This window comes from Trachurus trachurus, assembly GCF_905171665.1.
Source record: "Trachurus trachurus genome assembly, chromosome: 9".
NCBI lineage: Eukaryota > Metazoa > Chordata > Actinopteri > Carangiformes > Carangidae > Trachurus > Trachurus trachurus.
Window position 1 is genome coordinate 25,560,213 of NC_139895.1, and position 21,126 is coordinate 25,581,338.

Sequence of the window (21,126 nt, forward strand, 5' to 3'; positions counted from 1 at the left end):
GAACATTGGAGAGGTCAAATGTTAAAGGAGTTTTTGCATTAAGATTTTTTAGTCTTTGTCACATGTGTCAGTGGTGTGTGTGTGTGTGTGAACGCTGTGAGGTGCTCAAAGTGCCCATGTATTCGCTTCGTTTCAAGCACTTCTACAACTGAATACATGATGCACTCTTCGTCCTTGTGCTTTCATACAGTTATCCTACCTCAATAGAGTTGTAAAGACCCTCTTTTCTGTCTTTGTGCAAAACTGATGAAGAGTTCCGGAGATTTGTCGAAAAAGTCAACTTCATTGACCTTGTTTTTCCTTTATTTTTTACATACATGCATTAACAGATTCTGGAGCACATTTAAAATATAGTGTCCTATTATATACAGTGAATGTATTTCCAGGCAAACTTTTGGAGTTGTCAACTTTCAACTCAGAGATGTTTCTTAATGCACAATTTAGAGTGAAGTTAAAAGTGCAGTTATGTCATTGTGGAGCTGCTTTCTGGTGTGTGCTTAATGTACAGTGTGCCATTTTTTGCGTGTGAGTGTGTTGGAGGCTTGAGTTGGTATGGATAATGAGTTTAATCAAGGAGAGTAAAGTTTGTATGATCTGATCCCGTGCTCCTCTGTCCCCTGCAGGCTCAGTTCTCCTTCGGCAGACTGATGGAGTCGGCCGGACGGCGCTGGATCTGGTCTCTGCTACAAGTCAGAGGGAGGAGCTCCTCCGCAGTGTGCAGGTGGGAGACTCAGCCCTGAGAAACACAGGGACTGAGGTGCTAAACCTTCCACTCCTGGAGGCCGGATCCTCTCTGCTGTCGCACCTCATTTTCTCCTACCAGCAGGAGAAGGGCTTGCTCAGCCACGTGCAACCCAGCGATACGGCCCACAGTCTGGTCAGAGCTCTCGAGAAAGACTCCTCCCAAAGAGTGACTTTGGGCTGGATGGACCAGCGGGTCGTGAGGCTGGTGGAGGATGCGGAGACGCTGCTGGAGCTGGTCAGAGGGAGGTACCTGGGGCAGGTGTCTCAGGCTGTGAGGAAGTGTAAAGGGCAGAACACACTGTTCCTCATGGAGATCCTGGAGGATCTTAAGTCCCGGGGTGAAGCTCTAGCCGCTCTTATGTGAGTGTGTTATGTGTTATATTTCTGCTGCCATGTTTTGGTTAAAACATGTTCTGTACGTTTTGTAAATATTATAATTTAATGTATTTATGTTGAAAGTTTTCATTGCATGATGCACGTTTTTATATGAACACTAACATTTTTGTGTAGACTGTTGCTACCTCACATTTTAGTTTTCTACGGGTTCAAATATAAAATTGTTTTTCACCAGTGAATAACTGTTTATTATAAAATAAACAAATATAAATGAACTGACTGTTCCACTCCCGGTGTAGTATTTCATTACCAGTAAGTCAAGGGAAAACTGAAGTTCATTCTAAAAGGTGGTCCAACAGATGGAAAATGGCTTCTTGTGGGGGCCACAGTGGAAAAGTAAAACCACTTCTCACACAAGTCGTCCTAGTTTGAGATACTGGAGGCACTGATGTGAACTCGGGGTCTCAGCCACGCAGACAGCAGTGAGAAATGAGGCACTTCCTGAAGCTGAACATGGATGAGGTGAGGGGATTAGATCTGCGTGTTGGGGTGGGTCAAGTGGGCGATGGAGCAACAGAGCTGAGGAGAGGGGGATATGAACCTGAACTGTGAGTGAAGTGGTGAATGCCTCTATACTACCTCGGCTTCAACCGTTAAAAATGAGCTTGTTGAACAGAAAACAAACGTTGCAATAACCCAGACAATTTGAAGATGATAAAAAATATTTAATCTCATGTTTGTTTGTTTGTTGTTGTTTTTCTCAAAATAAGCAACATACATCAGATGCATTTGATTTCTCAAACCAGAAATATACATCTTATTTTCTCTCACTCCTCCTGACCCACCCATGTCTTGGCTCCAACAGTACTCCTGTGCTGAACTGTCATTGGTCAGAACTGGGCACATGAAAATGATGTCACAGGCAGGCAACGTTGCAGGCGGAAAAAGACAGATCTTAGAAAATGAGGCAGGCATACACCTACTTTACAATATCATCACCAGACCATCAACAGGCATACTGTATAAAATACAACCATAAATTAATAAGTAGTTAGCTATGTACAGTATCATTTAAAAAATAAAATCTCATTTCAACCTGGTGCAAATAAAAGTGCTTTTTCCTTTACAGCTGTCAAGTCTGATACATTCCTTTATATAATTTATTTTCTCTTTCAACATACAAAATAAAAACACTTTGGTTTGCTTGCAAACAGAACCAAAACCAAATAATAAATGAGAAAAAGGGGACAGCATTTGGATGCAATACCACACAATAGTCACCACAATTTGCTGTAAAATAACTACATACAGTAGTAGACACATACATATCAGGTATTCAAACAGTCCCTTCAGGCATTATAAAAAGCCATCCTTCACGAGCCGCAGAGTGTGTTTGTTGAGGAGGCTATAATCAGTCTGCGATGCTGCTCTTAGGGGACAGTCTGTTATTGTCTTTCAAGTGGATTCCTCAAAACAACAAAACAAAATCAATGGTCCTCTGGAGTGACAGATCCGAGCCTGTTGATATTTAAGCATGGAGATGGATGGGTAAAGAGGGAGGGAGCGAACAGGAGAGCAGGGAGGTGATGGCAAGCAGAGAGGCAGACAGACAGGGCAAGAGGATGACAAAATGGCAGAGGAGAACTCTAGTTGCTGCTAAGGGGCTTTAGAGTGATAAAGATAGACAGAGAGACAGACGAACAGACAGACAAAGGGGGTTAAAGGGAACAAAAAGATGTGTGGTGGGGGTGCAGCAGCAGGGATCAGTAGGATGAGAGGAGACCTCCTCAAATGTAGCCTGAGCTGCGATCTTTCAACAGATGCTCAACGAGAAGCCCAGGAGACCGTCCCTTCAGACAGGGTCGCAACCCCGCTCACTGACGAATGAGGGAACCGCAGAGAGAGCAAACGGAGAGCGGCATGATGGGAGGAAGGATCTGAAATAGCATAAAAAAAACACACACACATACACACACACGCATGCACACCCCACATCCCTGACATCTCAGGCCTAAGTCCCCTCAGAGCCCTGTCTTGTCACACAGCGACTCGCTGCTCATCTAGCTGACGGCCTTCTACACCAGCACACCAAATAACAGCTGGCATTTCCGCTGCACACTCACACATACTCAAACGCACACACACATAACTCAACACACACAGTTGAATCTACGCATCAGTCTACAGCTGGAGGCTAGATACAATTGTAACACACACCAATGCTGAGAAAAGCAACATGTCTTTGATTGCATAAACATGTATACGCAAACACTCTCGCACAGTTCACATATACAAGCCTCTGTCTCTGGAAAGACAGATCAAAGTTGAGCTGTGGGCACAGGAGGTGGGGCAGATGGAGAGGGCGGCCAGCCTGGGGCACAGCATCACACAGAGCATGTTTGTGTGAGTGCGTGTGTGTGTGTGCCTGAGAAAATGTGCCTGCTCAAATGGGATGTTATGTTTTCATCTGTGAGCAAGTAGGTGCAGTATCTGTACGTGAGCACAGTGTATTCACGTGAGAGGGTTTCTTTTTTTTTTTTTTCGTGTGTGTGTCTGTATGCTTGTGCTTGCGCATGTGTGAATGCTGTCGTGTGTGGCCGCCGAGGCAAACACACAGGGAGATGAGAGGGAAGGAGACCAGCCTTTCAAACAAGATTAGGGCTGCGGCTGCCTAAAGGCCTGCCTGCCTGGCGACACTCTGCATAGACTGGGTGACATCTATATTAACACCACGACAGCAGAAGGCCCAGTCTGCTGCGCCTCCTGACAGACAGAGAATATGGATCACTGACTGTCTGGTTATCTATCTGTCTGTCTGACTGACTGACTGACTGACTGACTGACTGACTGATGGAGGTTTTGACAGGTTTTAAACGTGGCTAAGTTATCTGGATTATAAATAGTGATAAATATTTAGGTCATAACACCGACTGTCTTCTTCCCAACAGTGTTTTTTTTTTCTTCCTCCGGGTACTATTTAACGGTCATTATGCAATTTTAAGAACTACAGATTCACTGTACTTTAAACTAATATCACTGTCCACTGTGGTTAGATTTTTTTGTTTGTTTGTTTCAGAGTCAAGTCTTTAAAAAAGCTAAATGAACATTGTTTTAAAGCACAGACAGATACCACCACAAGCCTTGTTGGTCCAGTTTTGTGTTTTTGTAGAAGGACATATCTGGAGGCTACCACTGTAATTGCTAATCAACTTGGCTGGCTGAGTTAAGTGCAGGCAATCCAAATTACTGCCAGTGAACATAACATCATTACCACATCCAAGAGGGGAAGAAAACAAAAGATACTTCAGTACAAAAACAATTAGAAAATATAAACATATTACCAAACTCAGTTAATAAGTTCAATATGAGCAAAAAAAATACTTAAAAGTCCTTTGCAGAGTGATAATGCAGTATGTTAGTATAAGGCTTGTATTCTGATCAACATGGATGCACTGATTATGTCTTTTTGAAATGGTGAATATAAATGTTGTAATCCTTGTGTGACACTGACACTGTGGCAAACGAATGGACCGCGTCCACCGAGCTGTCAGGGTGATGGAGCAAAGAAACGAGGAGAGCGGCTTACACGGCTGATACAAAGGTCATCCCAGCCATCATTCCCACTCGCCTTTAAAATCAATCTAAAGCATAATGGTGATAATAATTAAAGAGATTTCTTGTCTTGTTTTATACAAAAATTACACATCAGGAAACCATACTGTACATCATGAGTAATTACAGACAGAAAAAAAGGGTTGAGAGAAGAAAATAGGAAAGAAAAAATGGAAGGACAGTTGAGCTGAGCTGGTCCAGAGCCGTCTACCTCTGCTCCACAGTGTCCAGTAATAGACAGAGTGAAGAAAAGTGGAGAAGAGAGGAGTTGGTGGGCGGACACAGTCATCTACCCGGGGTTGTTTTTCTTCCTTTTATTTGGACTGGGATTGGGATCCAGTTTCAGCTCTCGGTACTGCACCTGTTAAAACACACAGAAACACACACGGAAGCACGCACGCACACACGCACGCACATACACACACAAACACACACCACCCGGTCAGGTGGAAAGAGCAAAGGATGCTTGAATAGCACTGAAACCCTCCAGAGGCTCTCTGAGTCCAGCTGTGTGGAACAGTGGCCTAGGGGAAGGGATTACACACTGATTACAACACACACACACACACACACACACACACACACACACACACACACACACACACACACACACACACACACACACACACACACACACACACACACGCACACACACAGATGCTCGAGAAGATATTCACATGCACACACACACAATCCATGTACGCTGTTCAAAGCTCCAAATACACTCGTGCTCGCACACAAACGCACACAAATATACACGAACGCACTTACTTCCACAGATGTGGAACAGTGGCCTGAGGGAAGGGATCACACAAACAAACAGAGAACAGGGCAAGGGCTCATGGGAAAGCTTGGAGAGACAACAGAGTCATCTCAGCATGGCAAGATGGTGAGGAGAGAAAGGGCAGAGAGATGGGAAGGAGGTAAGAAAGAAAGAAAGAAAGAAAGAAAGAAAGAAAGAAAGAAAGAAAGAAAGAAAGAAAGAAAGAAAGAAAGAAAGAAAGAAAGAAAGAAAATGCACAGTAACCTTTGAAAACCAAAGTCTGTGCTTCATTGTTCGTTGTAGTTGCTGCAGTATCAATAGATTACTAACCAGGTGTAGCTTGACACATACTGTGCTGTGTAATTAGACACAACACCATTAAATCTCAGTTTCTGTGCTTCTGAATAAAGAGCCAATTATAAAAGTTAGGCAAATTGACATAAATCATTATAAAACTCCCTGCTTATTAGAAAATGCACATGTGAACTACTGGTCAGAATTAAAAAAACAAACACACTAGGTATTTTCATTGTTTCCGTTGTTCATGATACAAAACACTAGGAAAGAAATTATAATGTTCAATTTCCTCTACATCGTTTTCTCTCCACTCAAACTGGCTGAAGTGTAGCTATCCATCAGGGAGCGGTCCGTCTGTGTGGAGCTTCCCTTCTTAATGAGTGGACCCCTGAGAAGATCTGAGCTGATGAGGCTCCTGTCTGTCAGCCACTAACTTGGAGACTACAGACAGCTCGAGGAGAAGAGTCCAGAATTTCTACATTTGAAGGGCACTGACTGCACTGTAGTCGAAGTTATTATTTTTGAACAAGGATTTCCACACCAAGACATTCATTCATTCATTTTCTATACTGCTTATCCTGCACTACGGTCACGGGTGAGCTGGAGCTGGATCTCAGCTGACTTCAGGCAAGAGGCGACAGGTTGCCAGTCTATCGCAGGGCTAACATGTACAGACAGACAACCATTCACTATGGGCAATTTAGAGTCACCAGTTAACCTGCATGTCTTTGGTTTGTGGGAGGAAGCCAGAGTACCTGGAGAGAACCCACGCATGCACAGGGAGAATGCAAACTCCACACAGAAGGGCCCCAGACCCCTTCCTCTTCACCTCCACCTATGGATTTTTGTGGCCCTATATTACATGAAGCAATGCTGTAGTGTGTTTCTTTTCTTTCTGAGACAAAATTATTGATTTCCCTCGGTGTCCTGAATGTTCTGACTTGTTTGTTTCATATGTCATGTTTGTCTTTGTATGACACTGAAACTTTGCACTTAAAAATAAAGTTAAAAAAAAAGAAAAAAAAGAAGGGCCCCAGACATTTTTAAAAAATATTTGAAAAAGCAGAATTTCACTTTTTTTAAAGCTTCATGCTATGATTTGTCAACAGCTCTGTAAGAAGAAGCTATGCCTATAGCCTATGTTAAAGCAGAAGTAAGCGATCCGGTCGTTTTGGCTAATGCTGCGTTCCAGGCAGGCTTTTGAAACCGTAAATTACAGCTTCAAGTCACGACTTACGACTTTGTAGAGTTCCAGGCAACCCACTCGTGTTTTTCCGACCTGTTTTACCTGTGAAAGTCACTATAACGGCCACTCGTAACTTCCGACCCGTGAACTCGTACCAGATCGAACTGGTACGACTTCACAGGTCGGAAAAACACGAGTTACGGGTTGCCTTGAACGCACCATAACGTCTTGTCAGCCGATGGAGTTAGCAGCCCCCGCCCTCGTCCCTACGTCACCACATTCAGGCGCATCCCTTGGCTGCACCAGACTGGCTCTGGCTGCACACACAGCCCTTTAGGCCGTTCTCTCTCCTCATTGGATAAAATTTGTAGGATACGAGAAAAGTTTTCTCCTCGGCTCAGAGCAGAGCAGAGTGACTGAGAGACCCGTGTTTCGGACCAAACACTCTATGTAAGTGATTGCCGTCGGAAGATATAACTATTTAAGACTTATATTAACACAAAAATATCGCTTACTTCTGCTTTAAGCTTTGACTAACGGTGACTTCATATTTTCATACTCATGTCTTTTCATTTATCTCACTGCAAGGAAGCGAATGAGTGACTTCCCCAACATGTCATAGCCATTCCCTTAAACAGACATTTTAGTGGCACACTGCAATCACTTCCGAATAGGTTCAGCACTATCACTGAGGGAGTGACACCTATTTCTCCCTAAGGGAACTGGTTCCCCACTTGATGTGATGCTTTGAAAAGATGGTGAGTTTAGACAGAAACTGCTCTTAAGTGAGGGACACTCAGACGCAACAGCATCACAGTGGCTGAGCGTCAACAACCAGAGACTGTCACTCAGTCTCTCGCTTTCAGCACAAATACAGTCGCTAGCCTAGACAGATCCACGACACTGACAAGCACTAGCCACTGAATCAGAATACTAATAGAATAAAAAAAAAAAAAAGACTTAACAGTCACAGCACCAAAGAGCCAGTATTGTCTGTGGGATCGCTCCTAGGCTGATGTACTGTAGGCTACTCTGCCTGTCTGTCTGACTGACTGACACCCTCTCTGATTCTCCAGGCAGACAACAAACTGACGTCAATATGGTTTCTCTGTTCTGTCTCATGGAGGGTCTGTCTGCTGTGGACGGGAACAGCAGCGCTTCTCAGTGCTAGCTGGGAACGAGCCTTTATCATTCGTCTTCTACTGGTTCCCACTGTCGCTTCAGTGACGCCTCCCAATAACCTCTGCCTGCAATGAACAAGTCTGAGATGCAAAGACATGTGTGTGTGTGTCAGCAAAAATGAAGACAGACGTAGCTATAGGAAGACCAACAACAGTACACACATACATCCCTGCACCTCCCTCGTCGTGCAGAAACACAACTCCCAGTCATCGTTGTGTCATTAAAATCCCATAAAAATCCACACACTGTATGCACACACATATGCAGTGGGGTATTTTTGTTCCTCTGTTTCACAGTGGTGGTCACCAATGTCCCGTTAAGGTGCTTACAGGGTGGTTAGGCCAGCATGTGTTGCTCTCTACGCCTCACTAAGCAGCCAGACTGCACTGATTCCTCACTGTCCACAAGGCAAACTAACATCCTGCTAAACAGCTGTACAAATACAACCAGTTTGTCGGATACAGTGAGAGGGAAGGGAGACCGGGAGATAATCTGAAAGATGATGAAGGGGCAGTCCAGGTGGAGAAAACAAGGAAGGATGAGAAGCGAGAGAAAAAGCGACAGAAATATACAGAAAGATAAAAGGAGGAAGGGCAGAGAGTGGGACAAACCAACAAAGGAAACTGGAGAGAAAACAATGAGAGAGAAGGAGAGACTGGGTGAGACAGAGGGAGATCAGTGGACATTCGGGTGATGACAGATACTGTTCTCATGTGGGTGTGGATCCTTTTATAGCCCTGCCAACTAAAGCAGACAACGGAGCAAAAACCCAGGGGACAGAGAGGGGTTTATATGGCCCCATCTGTGGGTGTGCGTGTGTGTGTGTGTGCAGCGGTAGTTGGGTTAAGGGACCATGACTGTCCTGGCATAGTGCCCACATTGACTGCGATCAATGACAGCGGTGCACTCATGGATGAACATGAGTGAGTGAATGGTTGAATGATTTAATTCACTCATGAGCAAAGGAGTAACAGCACATCTGCATGTAGTGTAGTAACAAGGACACATACCTGTTAATATCAAATAATTGCAAACAAATTGACAAAGATTCCAGACTCTCCGTATGAATTGTCAATCATTGTTTGCTAAAAGCGTCAAGTGCGCTACCACGGATCCAAAACTAGGGCAGATATATTGTACGGGATCACTGGCTGTTAGTGGTCCCATTATAGGGCCAAACGCCTACAGCAGCAAAAAGGAATACGGCAATTTAATTCTGAGCATTGACATTCCTGTCCAAACAAAACTCTTTGTCAGTGCAGACACACAAAGAAAAGTTTGCATGTCAGTAGAAAATAGGGTTTTGTTTCTCATGAAGAGTAGCGAAGGGGATCGACAAAAAGAAAGGGTGCAGGGAAAAAACAATATCTCAATCAAACAGTCGTTTCTTTGTGAGGAGCTGCCAGCCATGAGAAACGGTGCTCATGCGTCACAGGTTCAGTTCCACCTTACAGGTGACAGGCCTGCCTGATGCTATACCCTTGGCTCCCCACTCACCTCACCTAATAACACACATACACACACACACACAGACACACAGGTACCAACCCGACGCAGACAACAAGAGCTAGTTAAAGTTAAAAAACAGAGGAAAAGGCAGAGGAGGCGAAGAGAAAGTGGGACGTTAGCGAAATAAAAGAAACTGAAATTGGGTGAAAGTAAAAAGTGAGGTAATGCGGCGAGCACATAAGCAATTTGGTACACGATCGGGGAGCTTAAAGGGAACATCAACAGAAGAGGCAGTGGGTAAAGACCCAGCGCTGCTCAAAGGCTGCTCCACCCTCGCTCCTCTCCTCTCCTATCCCAAATGTTGACAGTACAAGTGCAAAACAGGCTTTGAAGTGTGCTCTGCTGAAAGGGCGCCGTGTACCAGGCATCGCGCTTCGTTTAACGGTGTTACCCACAAAGCATCCCGGGACCTGCTCCCAGCTCCTGCTTTTAGTGTCTCTCTCTCTCTCTCTCTCTCTCTCTCTCTCTCTCTCTCTCTCTTCCTCTCGCATTGAACCTTTGACAGTGTTTTGATGATGCCACTGTGGGCAGACAGACAAGGCGAAACCAAGGTGGGTGACAGTGAGCAAAGAAAAGGCAAACAGGGAAGTAAATAAATCAAGTCAATGAAAAGCATGGGAGCTACATTTTAATGATACTATGCTATTCTGTTTTTTCCTGTCCTTTCCAGAGAGCACAGAACTCAGCAGGTTTCATCTCATGTGACGCCTAACGGAGCATAAGGGTTATTAAATGTTTCCAGGGAAACACTTTTGTGTACAGTTCAGACATCTGCACATTGGAGGATTCAGCACTTATGTCTATTGTTGGGAAAGAAAAGGCATGCCAAGGTGACATAAGCCAACGAGCAAAAAAGGGAGGGGGAAAAAAACAAAGTCAGGAAAGTTTCGCCTATTAGCTGCTATGGCACGGCACATACTGAATAGTGACTAATTGGCCACCTCCAGTGAAATGTTTAAATTTGTCACAAAAGGGTAGAAGGACAAAGCAAAGGAGAGAGAGAGAGCCCTCTGCTAGACGTGAGTGATGGCATCTGGCATCATTTCAACCTTTAACTATCCTGCCTTTGACCCCTGTATGTCCAGCGAGGTTTCATCTCCAACATAAACGTTGTCTAAAAATATTAACCCAACTCCCCACTGTTCATTAGGCGCTAAATTGGAATTCATGCTTATTTTTGTACTGGGGGTTTGATCCAGCTCCTTTACACCAATCATAAAGGGCCACTTGGCAAGCTAATTGCCTTGGCCCTACTTATGCACTCCGTAGCTCACATGGCTAATGGTGTCGTAAAACATACTAGTGCACTGACACCTCCCAAAAGCCAGGTAGGGAATACTTAGCACTATAAAGGTGCTCAGCTTGGCCTCGTTTAAGAGGACATGAAGGATTCCCTGATAATGACCATAAAGACAGCTTACACTGGTCAAATATCCAGACCAGATACAAGAAATTGTTACCCAGAGAGGGACAGAAACGCTTACACACACACACACACACACACACACACACACACACACACACACACACACACACACATAGACACTACACACCATGCCAGCCCTTAACATTGCTGCTCACAGAGGGACATAATGATTTAAGTAAACTGCTCACATGGTACTGTAAAAAGGTAGTTCTCCTTGTTGCAGCTTCCATACACCACTGGGGATTTAGTTTTTAAAGGGTGTTTGACAGTGCTGTTAGGGGCCCAGTGTCAGTGATTTGAAAAGCCGGGTCTGTAGTGAAGCACCTTCCACTAACTGTATGACTGATGAGAAACTAGAGTTGTTGCTGAATGCAAAGTTTCTTTTATGTACTTGAACTCTATGAAGACCAATGAAAGATGACAAATCTGAGTCCAAAAGCTGTTAAACGGCTGCCGTGTTGCTGTACAGCTATATACAGTACATAATGATGCTCTGTGGCCCAGTGTGGTTGCCCTTTGCATATAAAGTCATTAGAACCTCATCAGTTCTGGCTGCACCGAAGCACCTCCAAATGATGCGGAACAGTACCCTGAAACACCCCCAACCCAAATCACATGTACTATTGCTGGAAGAGCGTGTGTGTGTGTGTGTGTGTGTGTGTGTGTGTGTGTGTGTGTGTGTGTGTGTGTGTGTGTGTGTGTGTGTGTGTGTGTGTGTGTGTGTGTGTGTGTGTGTGTGTGTGTGTGATTATGTATGTGTGCTAGGTCACACCAGGGCCCTGAAATAGCACTTCATTAGTCATCCAGGGTGTCAGGCGTAGTAGGCCCCTGCACCAATGCCAATGGGTGCCGTGGACACGTGCCCGTGAGGGGACGCTCCATTTGGACCCCAGCACCTCGCTGCATCATCCAAGAGCCTCAAGGGCTTAATCCCCACAGACGACTTTGACCCAGTAAGGCGAGGGCAAGCAATGAGGTGAACCCACCACCGGAGGCAGCGGCGGGACGCACCGCAGAGCAGAATGTTCTGGTCTGTTTTTAGCCAGCGACCACAGAGCAGGGTGTCTTCGCTGAAAACTAACCTTTGGATTCAGTGGAAAAGTGGTTTCTGCTCTTCATTGGCTCACTGAGCAGAGACTCTAAAGTTTGATTGCCTTATTTCTCGATACAAATAAGACTACCCCTGCCTTTAATAATCAGACTAAACCCTACCAGCACAACCTGTACCCCTCTTTCTTTCTCTCATTTCTCCATTTCCCTTTTCCCTTGCCAACGTCTACTCTACTCTAACCCCCTCCATGGTCTTTCACCCACATTACTTAGAAAACCTTCAAACTTAGTGAAACCTGGCAACAATTACAATTCCACCAGCTGCAGCAATAACTGTTACAGTAGCACTTACACTCTTACTTATACAGTAGGCACAACTCCAGCAGTATGGGCACCAGACCAGAGCAGCATGTCTGCCCCGACCTTCCCTAGCCAGCAGGCACTCATTAGGGGCCTTGTAAAGGCCTCGTACCTGCCGGGCCTGGGCCCCCTCACCACTTCGCTCCTCCAGGCTCCAGGTGTGTAAGGTGGCTGCACTTTACCAGAGGGGACAGCTTGGGCTCATTTAAGCAAATGGCTACCTGCCCTGTGCCTACTGCTGCAGCAGGCTCCAGTAAACTATGAAATTGTAAAACTGCACGGAGGAGGGAGAACATGGGGGGCTGGAAGGGGTGTGTAGGGGAGCAGGGATTATGACCCTGTAAAGATGAAAGACGTTGCAGGCAACAAGCGATCAAAGAGGAAGTGTGTCAGCACTGATGTGGCAGGGGATTGGTCTGATGTGGCCCCGGGTCGTTGAGCCTCAGCCTGCATGTGTGTTTATCAGTGCGTTCAAGTGCGTGTGTATCGAACTCACCACAGCAGGCCTTAACAGCCACAGCGGACGCCACCGGTGCTGGATAACACAACGACTTTCACAAGCTGCCGCTTAATTGCAGTTTAAACTGCACTTTGTCCTGAGCAGCACAGCACGTTACATTCCACACACACACACACACACACACACACCTACACAAGTTTATTTTACCTAACGAAGCATCTGCAGTCTTCAGCCACAGAGTTAATCTGATCTCACGGTTAATGTAGAAGCAAAACCGCATGGGGCTGGTTAACTGTTGGTTTACACTCTGTTCCAATTACTAGCATAGCTGGGAAACAACAGCTTACTGTAATTGTGTGTGAGTGTATGTGTATGGAGTCAATCAACCTAGTTATATGCTGGGCACTAAACTCACTTAACCTTGTTATCATATTACACAGCTCCAGCTATGTATGTGGAAATTGAATTAGACTAGGAAGCTATTAATGGGAAAACACAGAAACGACTTTGAAACAATTAGATTAGATGTCTGTGTGGCTAAAACAATGGATAGTCGGTTCACCCTACACAAAAATTACAGCAATGAAGAGCTGGCGCCTGAGAGGAGGAAAAAGAAAGACAACAGACAGAACAGACAACAAGAGGAGCCCTAACTCTTGCCCATGTCTGGAGCCAGCAGATGTGTTGTCAAAAGGACAGAAAAGATGAGGCAGAGTTATAAAACGAAAGTTCACCCACCACTTGCACATCTGAGGGCACTCTGGAGAGAAAGTCTAGCAGCTCGTTGTTGTCAATGGTATAAGGGTCTCGCAGCTTCTTGGTGAATTTATTCACCCCTGTAGAAAGAAAAACAGTGGGGGCAGGTGGGGAGGAGTTGGGAAAAGAAAGTGGACATCAGCACCTACTGTAAACAAGATGATAAAACCTGTATGCCTGTTGCACTCCCTGAAAATTAACATGGCACAGAGAGTGTCAGGAAAAGTTAAATACTGTCTAGATATAAAAAGCAGCATGAAATACAAACACTGCATTGCTCTGCCATAGATTTACTAAGATAGTGTATTTACATTTGACTATAAATTTGAATGACTTAGACTTGTAGTACATGTACATTAACATCACACTTTTTAAAATCAGCTTACCCCAGATCAACACAATATATCGTAGAGGGATGAAGTAGATGATGATAGTGGCCAATCCGAGAGCCACAATGACCAGCCAGCTTAAGAAAGGCACAGTCCAGTTAAATGTGCTGCAAAGAGAGGGGGAAAGGGGACTGTAAAAATTAGACATGGCAAACAGTAGTCCGGCCAAACACCAAAATAAAGAGGGGTCAGGGAGGCCGTTTCAATACGGTTCAACCCAAACAGGTGGATCTGGACACTTCAAGACTACAAATTCTTCAAACTCACTCAAATTGTGCAAAGGGAAATAGGTTCATGCAAAGTCTTACAGGTCACCATTGCAGGGTGAAAATGTGTTATGTGACTCAATGCTATTCACACTATCGAATCAGTGAGACACTCTCAGCTTTATAGAAACACAGGTCACAGATGTTTCAGTTTGATTTAAAATGTTTTTACCAGTAATTGAAAAAGAACCTCCGGCCTAACTCTTTTCTCTCTGCAGCTTTTAATCAAAACAAAGTCCCTTGCCTTCCCCTTGGTTTGAATGGAACTATGTGAATGCGAGGTCTTCTGGTTATGCACAAGTGTACAGTAAATAGATGGTTTTGTGTGCGTGCCCATGGGGATTGATGTGTGTTTAATCAAGAATGTGCATGATTCAGTTAAGAGGTCATGCAGGGTTAAGTGAGATGTGATGGACATAAAGACAGACGGTCTGTGTTTGTGTCTAGGGGTTGAGTGTCATGCTGGCAGTGTTTCCTGAAAGCAGCACTGAGTTATTCTCACTTAGCCTGGCAAGGGGAAGTGGGGCAACCTGGCATTGTGGAAAAAACACTGGGACGTGCGGAGCAGAGCAGAGCGGAGTGGGCCAAGTGCCGAGGAGCGGGCTTACGACTCACTTCTTTATCCGCTCGCCATAGGAGGCCACTTCATCCAGTGCATTCTGCACGCTGATGCACACGTCCTGAATGGCATAAAGCTTGTTCATGAAGCCCTTTCTCTCCGAGTCCTGCAAGAGGACAGATAGAGATGTAGGCGAGGGGGAAAGAAAGCAAGGGTGAGGGAGGAAGGGATGGGGTGAGACAGAGAAGAGACGGGAGGAGAGAGAAAGAGGAGACAGAAGACAGAGGCTGGGCACAGGCATCTTTGCGAAAACAATACATTTTAAATAGCGTCAAAGATCTGGAGTGGGGAGCCAAATCACCGGATATCCTGCTTGAACTGACGGAGTGCTTTCATTCCAGCCAGTAATAGAGATATAAAGTCGGCAGAACAAATCAAAATGTTTTCCTCCTTACAAAAGCTCACACAGGAAAATTTGAATATGTGAATAGAGAGGCAGAATTAAACTGAAAGCCGAATGGATACATCAATCTTTGGGCACTCTTTTTTCTCTCTCTTTCTCTCTGCTGCTGCCAAGACAGCTAGGAAGACCGGGTAGAGCCCGCTTTTGTTCTGCTGGCTGGCACACTGTGATGATGTCACCAGCCGTGACATCATTATCATCCTTATTAACGCCGTCACCCACCATGAAGAGTTCCTCCTTTTCAACTTTTGATGGTTGAGAACTTAAGAATATTGTGGGGAATGGGGCGGGGCGGGGGGGGGGGGGAAACCACAAACTAGGCAAGACAATCTAAAATCTATAGTACAATCCCCGCCCTCTTACTGAAACAAAGTGAAGAATTTTAGAAGTCATGCAACAGTCAACGAGCTGCCTGCTGACTGACTGACAGGCAGGGACGGGATGGATCTGGACAGAATGAGGTGACAGAGAGTGATCGAGAGCTGTTAGCTGAGTGAGGACATCAACACGCAGACTGGTTGTGCCTGGATGTGATTGGTGGGCATGCTTGGGAGACAAAAGAAGGGCAGAACAAGAAGAGGAGGACTATCAAACACAAGTTATTGTAGTGTACAGTGGTGCTATCATGGTCAGTGGTCAGTTTACACTGTGGTAATAGCCAGGGAATACAGGCTTTCAAGTTCCAGTACAGAGAAGCAGTGAATAACCCTAAAATGTCTTGATACAGTGACTCATTTTTTTTAGGAAGGAGTGTGGGTGTGGAGAAGCCGGCGGGCGGGGGGCTGGTATTCTCTCATAAGTGAATTATTGTGCCCTTTTCCCCCATGTTTGAGCGTTATTCAACACTTGCAAATGAAAATGAAGTGAATGACTAAATGACTCCAGAAACCTTCATAGCCCAGATAAGAATCTGGATTTCATGCAGCTGGGAAAAATAAGGATATTACGCAGCTGTTTGAAACTTCAATTAACTGCAAAGAGGACAAAAAATATGAAGCTTAAGTAAGAAAAGTTTAAGAGAAACCAAAAGATTATGGCATAACCCTCCACGGCCACTGACTATTTCTCATTTGTTAGAGTTCTAGCATGTGGAGCAGTGAGTGTGTTATTGATGAAGATGGATGGACATTGTTAGATTAGAGAAGTAAAACTCTGACTAATCCTTATCATTATATCCAAAGAAGACAGTGAAGCAGTCAAAGACATGAGACCTCCAGGACCCCAGAGGCCTTTACCACATTTTGCTCCTTGCGGCCAGCCCCCCCACCTCACCACAACCCTCCCACTGAGACCCAAACCCACCCTCTTCTTTCTGCTCTCCATCCAGGATCAGATAATGTGAAAAATGAACCATAGAGCAGTCAGGGAGACCACATGGCCTTCCCAGCAAAACCACACAAGACAAATAGATATAATTAGACAGCGTCCCTGGGTTATTTTTCTTCGCAAATATTTTACAAGACTCCCTTTCTTTCTTTCTTCCTCCCTCTCTCCTCCTCTTCTCAGTTCTTTCCTCGGAGTCCATCTGTTTTTCATTGCTCGCTCAAACAAATCTCAGAACGCAGGGTCTATTGTGCTGGGCCGGGTTAGGCCAAGCCGAGCCGGGCTGGGCCAGGTCAGGCCGTTTTATTTTCGGGCCCAGACTCAGGGGAGAGTGTTTGAGGGCCAGGGGAGTGGTGTGAGAGAGCGGGCGGGGGTGGAGAGGATAGGTCAGAGGTCGTTGGAGTATAAACCATTGCCACATGCCCCTCGGACTGCGGTCTGACTCCTATTTCCTGTCTTCAAACACTGCTCAGGGAGGCGGGAGGTAGCAATAACACAGAGGGCCACGGAGAACCTTGTTTTCCCAGCTTCCCCGCACACTGCGCACATATGGAGCCAGGCAACCTGTTCCTTTAATGCAACCTAATATGCACACAAACACACACACGCACACACACACACCCTACAGCTATTAGATAAGGTTGATCTGCACACCTGGTCTTGCTGTGTGACTCTACAAACGATATTATATCCTGACACAGATTAGACGATGAGGGCCCTTGACTTTTACAAGCAGTTTCTTTCATACTGAGCAAGTTTGTTTTAGACTGCAATGTCATCAGCGACAGAGTGGGAACTGATACAGAAAGATGAGGAGAGAGACGGAGTATTCACACATCAGAGCCAAGGTTATATGAAGTTTTTTGTTGATGCAGACATTTAACAAAATAGTGAAATATTTGAACCAGGGAGGAGAGCTGGTTGAGACACACACTTACACACTCTATCATCAGGACTTAAATCAAGGACTCTGTTTTGTCATGCTTTCTGTGGTTCTGTGAAGAATGTGTGTACATGTGTTAAACACTAGCTCACATGCAATTTGCGATGAGAACATGGTTTTTCCAGTCCCGACCCGCTTCCAGTCCCGCTCAAGGAACGGGGTCTTTACAGGAGACTCAAGGCCTGTATTTCCATCTGTCTCTTCCTGTGCCTGTCAGGGAAACTAAATGGGTTTGTTTGGAGACCTGAAGGCAAGGCTAATAAAATGAAATCTCTGAGGTCTCTTGCTTTGACTTGGCTTCAGTTGCAAGTCATGTTAATGCTCCAAGTATGCTACAAATCCCAGCACCTCTGACAACAGTGGTCTGATTGATGTTGCTACATGGCTTGAATCATTCAGACAGATAGTGTAATAAGCCCGCCTAATGAGTTAAGCATCATGCATTATAATAGACTGCAACTGTAGGTTCATCTGCAGTGTGTTACGCCGACATGTTACAGTAACCGCCTGCTCAGTCTGTGTGCTACAAATTATCAGTGCCGTCAGATGACAGAATATTCATTCTTGATGATTTCATCTACTGTAAAGACTTTCCTGTACAATAAACATACTTCATGTGTCTGCATAGCACAGCATAGTATATATACCACTACATGTAATATCATTAATTGCACTTAAAAAATAAAGCTGATGCAATACTGAGATTAACCCTAATGATGTTTTCCTTCCTGCTGTGACTACATCTGATATAAACCAAATGCACAACACAAAGGATGTAAATGACTGTATACTATGCGGCAGAAACAGTAACATTAAATGGGGGGAAAAAAACAGATGTAAGAATATCAAAAGATAGAAAATAATTTAGCATTCCCAGTTGTGGGTTGACAGAATATATCATAAGAGAGAATATAGTGTTTTGATTAATTTTTGAATGCCCATGACCATCAGTGCTCTGCTAATTCAAAACATTGATTTGTATGCCTGCAATACACACTCTAGAGTGTCTACCTAATATAAATACAAAGGGATCTTGAGGGCTTTACACATTTCTCTGTCTTTATTATTCATTCTCCTTGTCTTTTCCTGTGTGGTGGGTTATCTCTCCTTTGAAATATCATTTGTTTTATTATCTACTGTATACCAAAGGGTCAGAGTGTGATGTGAGTTCTGGGTAGAGTCAGCCAGCACAGCATACCACTGTGAATCAAATGGAAAACTGCACGGAGACGATCAGTTTGTCCTGTTTCTTCACACAGAAGAAATTCTTTGACATCAATTAACTCTCATCAGGCTGGTAGCAGAAATATTTACTGTGTCCATGTCCTTTGTTTGCAGTGAGTTGCGTGTTTTAATTGCATGTATGCCACTTAAATAAATACACTTTTTTTTGCGGTTATGTCCAAAGTTTGCATCATTGTTTGGATGTGCGGACTGTGATACGAATTCTCAGCCACGCACCCATCAGCTCAGCACTAAGCCACCATGTGTAAAAGTGTGTGCAGCAGGCTGCATCATGGGAGTGCTCCCATCAGGGGAGACAGAAGCAGGAAGGCTCGTTAAAGTTGATGCGAGTTGTTTGCATGTGTTAAGGAGAAACAACCCTCAGTGACACTAGAGAGAGCCCAGAGATACGTACACTCACTCAGTCACTCTCTCTCTCACACACACACACACCTAGAAACAGCCAACTCAGGCTAACCACATTGCACTCGCTGGTAAATTGTGGTAAACAAATGTGGTAAACTCCTTGAAACACTTGATTAAATATTTAACAAAGGAATGATGCACAATGCCTCTGTGTACTCCAATGCTCCATTTCTCTTTCAGAGAGACAGCGCCGTGGCAGAGCACATCTATATGCAAAAGTGCAAAGTGAGCAGTTGTAAACTTTGCAAAGACAGTTTGTTCTTCACTGACCCAAGGCCTAGAGCTAAACAAGAGAGAGGTCACTGAGGACTTAGCCTGCTACGATGGACTCAAATATCTGTCCTATATCTACTAGGTGGAAATAGCGAGAGCCATTAGAGACTGTTTTAACCTCTGATCACATTGTTCTCCCTGCTGGGTTATGCCATAAAAATGATAAACCTAACAGTTATAATGCAGCAGCATATATCCCATCACACCACAAAATGAGTCTGAACCACAAGTGGCTGCTGCTCGTTGCTGCTGTGCTAAAATTGCACCTGTTTTTCTTTGTTTTTCTTTTTTCCTCTCTCGCTCTGGCAGCACAGTAAAAATTGAAATGTCATATAAAACGTGACAGGATGCTAATATGTGGCTCCCAGAGGGCATCTGAAAGCGTTCTTGTTGATTTTGTAACTGCAGAGAGAGAGTCGGTATCCCTCCCATTTCCACCCAAGGAAAAAAAAGGGGGAGGGGAGGTGATGCTGAAAAGTTGAGCAAGTTGAGAAATGCTTTAGGGGTGACACAAATTACATTTTCCAAAGCCTGCGCTAGAATTGGGAATGACAGAATAATAAACCCTGTACACAATTAGCATCTGTACATTTAAAACTAATCATGTTATCTGTCCCTGAAAAATCAAATATGGAGCAAAGGAACGACTTACTGCAATTGAAAAATCCTTGTGGTAGGCGTCACACCAGTTGTAATGGCCGTCAACATGTTAACGTTCCAATAGATCCAGTGACGACCAGACCAGACACATTTTCAAACTCAGCCTTCATTTTAATCCCATGTGCACACATGTAAAGTTTCATGTCTGTCTTGCAGGTTGTGATGGACACTCTGTCCACAGACAGGCAGACAGATAACACCTGTCAGTACTCAACAAACATCAATGATACCATCGCCACTGTTGGTATATGTTAGTGGTTGATGAAAGGACAAAAGGCTTTCATTCACACTAGCTTGTTGCATACAGTAACAATTCCATACTAGTACTATAAATAAGAAACTAGTCAAACAAGAGTCACAAAAGTTAAATGTTCAGGTAAAAAAGGAAGCAAGCAGGAACATGTATAGTAAGTACATCGAGTGGTAATGAATATGATTTGAATGAATATGATAAATGATGGATATATTTCATAGTGAGTCAGGTGATGCTTAAAGCATTTCTGATGTTGACCATTTAAACAATTTAACTCCTAAGAGGCACATTACATAAGACAACAACTGTGCATAAACTAAAATCTAATACATTTCAGTGGTGTGTTACCAACTCGATGAGTCCCAGCTTTTTTTAACCCATTGGGAGTTAAGAGAGGCCCCTGAAGGAAGAAAAAAAGTCGGGGACCCAGTAGCCTTGAAGAACATCTCCCCTCTGTCAGGATATGACAACAAGATGAGACAAAGGCCCTGCGGCCGGTCTCAGATACCACCATGCAACCTGGCACCTCGCCAGCACCACATGAAAGAGGCAGATGTTCCTTTTTTTTTTTTTTGAGGCTGCAGTTTTAATAAATAATTTATGCCATACAACACCTAATCCATGAGTGAATGTGGGGGAATACATCTCTATTTCCCTCCCTCTCTT

At 44.4% G+C, this 21,126-nt stretch overlaps 2 protein-coding genes across 2 annotated transcripts in view; one reads left to right on the plus strand and one right to left on the minus strand.

The window, feature by feature from the left end:
* Positions 1 to 1,108, plus strand: part of slf1 (SMC5-SMC6 complex localization factor 1) — a gene marked incomplete at its 3' end in the record, with an annotated part of 28,359 nt that extends 27,251 nt beyond the window's left edge. Inside the window, exon 18 of the mRNA XM_083978606.1 lies at positions 624 to 1,108. Coding sequence (XP_083834732.1) covers positions 624 to 1,108 — 485 coding nt within the window. The remainder of the gene's footprint in view (positions 1 to 623) is intronic.
* Positions 1,109 to 4,981: 3,873 nt separating this feature from the next.
* The window catches only part of mctp1a (multiple C2 domains, transmembrane 1a), a gene marked incomplete at both ends in the record, with an annotated part of 135,885 nt that continues 119,740 nt past the window's right edge, over positions 4,982 to 21,126 (minus strand). Inside the window, 4 exons of the mRNA XM_083979886.1 lie at positions 4,982 to 5,053; positions 13,664 to 13,761; positions 14,068 to 14,177; positions 14,952 to 15,061. Of these exons, the coding sequence (XP_083836012.1) occupies positions 4,982 to 5,053; positions 13,664 to 13,761; positions 14,068 to 14,177; positions 14,952 to 15,061 (390 nt within the window). The remainder of the gene's footprint in view (positions 5,054 to 13,663; positions 13,762 to 14,067; positions 14,178 to 14,951; positions 15,062 to 21,126) is intronic.